This window comes from Mastomys coucha, unplaced genomic scaffold (assembly GCF_008632895.1).
Source record: "Mastomys coucha isolate ucsf_1 unplaced genomic scaffold, UCSF_Mcou_1 pScaffold23, whole genome shotgun sequence".
Classification (NCBI taxonomy): Eukaryota; Metazoa; Chordata; class Mammalia; order Rodentia; family Muridae; genus Mastomys; species Mastomys coucha.
The window spans coordinates 54876466-54880818 of NW_022196906.1; the positions used below are offsets into that span (position 1 = coordinate 54876466).

Consider the following 4353-nt stretch of genomic DNA (forward strand, 5'->3'; position numbering starts at 1 on the left):
GAGGAGGAGGAGGAGGAGGAGGAGGAGACAACGACGACCTGCCAAAGCAGTCTTCGCCACAGGACCCAATGCAGAGCCTGCCAAGATTCCACAGCCCCACAAGCCATGTAGCAAGGCCATATGCAGTTCCTAGTTGCTCTACCGGGCTAAGTTCAGAGTTATAGGCAATTTCTTAGAATTCATGCCCAGTGCAGAGGTAGAAGGCAAGCCTGCTGTAAGGCCTCCCTCACATGGGGGTGACTACCACCATAGCCTGTCAATACAGAAAGGGCATCCATTCAGATTCCAGGACACAAGAAAACATAGCAAATGGAACTTTTCCCTTGAAATGCTCTGCCTATGTGGTCTAGGTGGTCGTGTGTTTGAGGGAACCTTTTTGATGACAGTATACTTACAGCGGTTAGCTGGATAGGGACTCCCTCTCTTATCCTCCACTTGTTCTCTCCATCCAAAGTCTGGCTGTAACTTCTATTTCTTTCTACCCTAGAGCCATGTGACCCACTGCAGAAGATGTCTCATGACCTGACTGACTTGCCTTCATTTCTCACTTATGTGCAATTCTGCAGCAGAACTTTGGGACCCTCCATCAGTCTGGTACACATTGTATATTCAAAGATGGCATATGACTTTAGGATGATAGATCAGCTGATAGAATGTTTGCCTAGTACACATCAAGTCATGGGTTCAACCCCCAGCACCCAACCTTCGAGGTGGTACACACATTTAATTCTAGCTCTTGGGAGGTGGAATTAGGAAAACCAGGCATTCAAAGGTCATCTTTGGTTTCACAGTTTCACAGAGAGTTTAAGACCAACCTAGGATATACAAAAGACCCTGTTTCAAAACAAATTTCATTTTTAAGTGGTAAGCTTTTAAGGCCACCAAGTGTTAATTTAGGCTGCTCTGTTTATATCTGGATATTATTACTCAGGTTGAATATGAAACTTTCCTGCCCTCTCTTGCTGGCATGTGACATACTTGTGATCCTGTCATCGATGATGAGTTTTGTAGTTCCTGTGGGAGTTTGGATTTCTAGCTTGCTCGTGTAAAATTTTACAAGGAACAACATACTAAAGCATATGCATACACTACACTCAATTAAATACTGGGCATGGGCCCTGAAGCATCTGCTTGGCAATTGCTGCAGCCTAGCTGGGCGATCCCATGTGCTGACATCATAACACATTACAGACCATTTGCATGTGTAGCACGAGTGGCCTGCATCTGAAACGAACAAATGGTTAGAGAGGAAGCAAGGCTAAGACACTCTCAGGGTGTAGGTTTTAAGACCGCACACTCCTCCTTCCATCCCTCTATCTAGACTGGCAATCAATTAATGTACAGAGCATCCCAAGACATCAGAGTGACATCATCCCAGAACTATCAACTGCAAGACCTTACTTGGGATGTTCAGGATGCTCATAAGACCATGCAGCCAAAACAGACATTGAAAAAAACTCAGTGTGAGGAAAATGTGTGGGAATCATCTGGAAATCCTGACTTCAAACACTGGTATTTATAACAACATATTCATTGATCTCACAATGTGTAAATGTTACAAATCTGTTCCCAGAGAGTTCATTTTTATCAATAAAATCCTGGTATCTATATATTTAGATCTCATTAATATTTCAATGAAGTAAATTTTAAATTATTATTATTATTATTACCATTATTTGTGGTGTGTGTGTGTGTATGTATGTGTGTGTGTGTTTGTGTGTGAGTGATGTGCAGTTCAGAGCACAACTTTCAGGTGTCAGTTCTCTGACCAACCTTACATCATCAGGTTTACAAGGCAAATGCTTTTACCTGCCAAGCCATCTCACTGACCCTGATTAAATAATTTTTAAAATACCATTAGCTGATTAGACCAGGCTGGCCCTGACCTAGTCATACAGTCAGTTTCTGACCCTCCTGCCACTATTTCCTGCATGCTGGGATTATCACCACGTGCAATGGAGCCCAGATGATCCGATGCTGAGAGTCCAAGAACTCTACCAACTGAGCTGTTGAGCTACGGCTCCAGTTCCCTATCAGCTTCTCATCTTAAATTTGAAAACAGCTCCAATGACGTGGATGGCATTTCCAATGGCGGGAGCCCTGATTCTGAGTCCACAGATACGGCATGTCCATGTCCATCATTTATTATCTCTGAGAACTGATTTTCTCAAGTACAAAATGAGAATGCAGTACTTACTCAGCTCACCATATACACCCACTTAACATAAGCATCAGGCTTTTAAAGTAAAGTGGAAAGACAAGGAAGCTTTGAGCAGAAGAAACCAGGATATTAATGATACCAGATAAGGGGTCATAACCAAGGTTACCTGTAGTCATGGGGGACCACAATACTTTTCAAGTTCCTTAAGTAATTCTATTACATAAGATATGTAATATCCATATGATATGTAAATAGGAAGGACCTTCTGAACTGCAGACAACCGCACACCTGGACCACCGTAACGAACACTAGTGATGCACACAGCCGAAAGGCCAGTTACTTCAAGGAACCATATAGTAAAACACGAATATCCAACTCCATTTTGAGCCAAGGGGATATGCTTGTTTGCGACGGTACAGACTGAACCCAGAGTCTGACCGTGCTAAAGTGCACACCACAGAGCCACACCCCACGACTGTGTTTTGTTTTTAAGAGGTTTTCCGCTCACCTGAGACAGCTTGTGAGATGGGAAACCATGATGCTGCAGGTCCAGGCTAAGGCACGGGTTTCTCAGAGCTGTCCCCAGTTTCCTACAGGTTCAGGTGGTGTCCAACTCCTATAGAAATGAATGTGGTTAATTCTCAGTATCACATGCTCAGAAAAATTCTAGAGCCCAATCAGATGAAGAAACTGGAATTAAACAAATAAGAGAGGGCCAAAGCACTGCTCAGCAGGTAAACCATCGGCCACCAAACGTGCCAGTCTCTGATCCCCAGGTCTCACATGGTGGAATGAGAAAATGAACTCCCACAAGTTGTCTTCTGGTGTCACCTTGGCAAACACACACACACGCACAGAAGCTATTAAAAGAAAAAAAATGCCACTTCCCAGTTATGGTAACCAGGATTTCTCATCTGGAAGGTGATGTTGAATAAACAGGAGGGGACAGCTTTCTGGGACTCTCAGTACAGTACTTGACTGTGACAGCTAACCTTCATTGGCAAGTTGAGGGTATTTAGAATATCCTAGAATACATGCCTCTGGCTGTGTCTGTGGAATCACTTCCAGAGAGGTTTAACAGAAAGGAAGAGCCATCCCGAATATGGGTGGTACCACCCAGGAGCTAGGATCCCAAACGGAGAGCAAAAGGAGACAGAGCGTGCCAGATGATCACCAGTACTCATCTTTGGCTGGGTCCCAGTTGTGAGCACCATGTGTGGTGGTGTAAGTAGATATGGCCGCACAGACTTACAAGTTTGAATGCTTGGGAGTGGTGGTATTGAGGTGTGACCTTGTTGAAGGACGTGTGTCCCTCTGGAGGCAGGCTCTGAGGTCTCCTATGCTCGACCTAGGCCTAGTATCTTTTTCTGCTTCTGCTGCCTGCAGAGCAAGATACAGAACTCTCAGCTCCTTCTCCAACACTGTGTCTGCCTATATGCTGCCATTCTCCCTGTGATGGACCAAACCTCAGAAACTGTTAACAGTCTCAGTGAAGTGTTATCCTTTATAAGAGCTGGTGTGATCACAGTATCTCTTCACAACAACAGAAACCCCAACTAAGACACCATGTGACCAAGAACTCATTGTTCTCACGATCACGCCCTCCATATCATGATAAACCTCATCCTCTCAAACCATGACAATAGACCTCTCTTCCCTTAAGTTGCTTCTATACTTGGTCACAACTGTACTGGAAATCCAGTGGCTTCTGCCTGGCTACCTGACCAGAGAAAGTCATCTGGCATGTCTGAGTGCTGTTTTCCCACCCATATAGTATGGTAAAAGTACTACCTAACAATTCAAAGCATGGAATTACTGACATGGGCTGTGGCACAGATGAGCCTGGAGAAGAGCGCTCTATTTTTTTATTTTTTATTTATTTATTTATTTTTTTGAGACAAGGTTTCTCTGTATATCCCTGGCTGTCCTGGAACTCACTCTGTAGACCAGGCTGGCCTCAAACTCAGAAATCCACCTGCCTGCCTCCCAAGTGCTGGGGTTAATGGAGTGCTCCACCACTGCCCAGAGAGAAGAGAACTCTAAATGAGAGAACCCCGACACAAAAGGACACACATTACGTGACTCCATTTATAAGTTGTATTCAGAATAGAAAACTACACAGAGACAAAGAGTAGATGAGGAGCTGCTGGGAGACGAGAAGAGAGGAGAGGAGAGGAGAGGAGAGGAGAGGA

At 44.3% G+C, this 4353-nt stretch overlaps 1 protein-coding gene across 2 annotated transcripts in view; it reads right to left on the reverse strand.

The window, feature by feature from the left end:
• Window positions 1-4353, reverse strand: part of Thsd4 (thrombospondin type 1 domain containing 4) — a 585726-nt gene that overhangs the window by 557461 nt on the left and 23912 nt on the right. For both annotated transcript variants that reach the window (XM_031346065.1, XM_031346067.1), the window contains exon 2: window positions 2670-2777. In XM_031346065.1, coding sequence (XP_031201925.1) covers window positions 2670-2698 — 29 coding nt within the window. In that variant the 5' untranslated portion in view covers window positions 2699-2777. The remainder of the gene's footprint in view (window positions 1-2669; window positions 2778-4353) is intronic.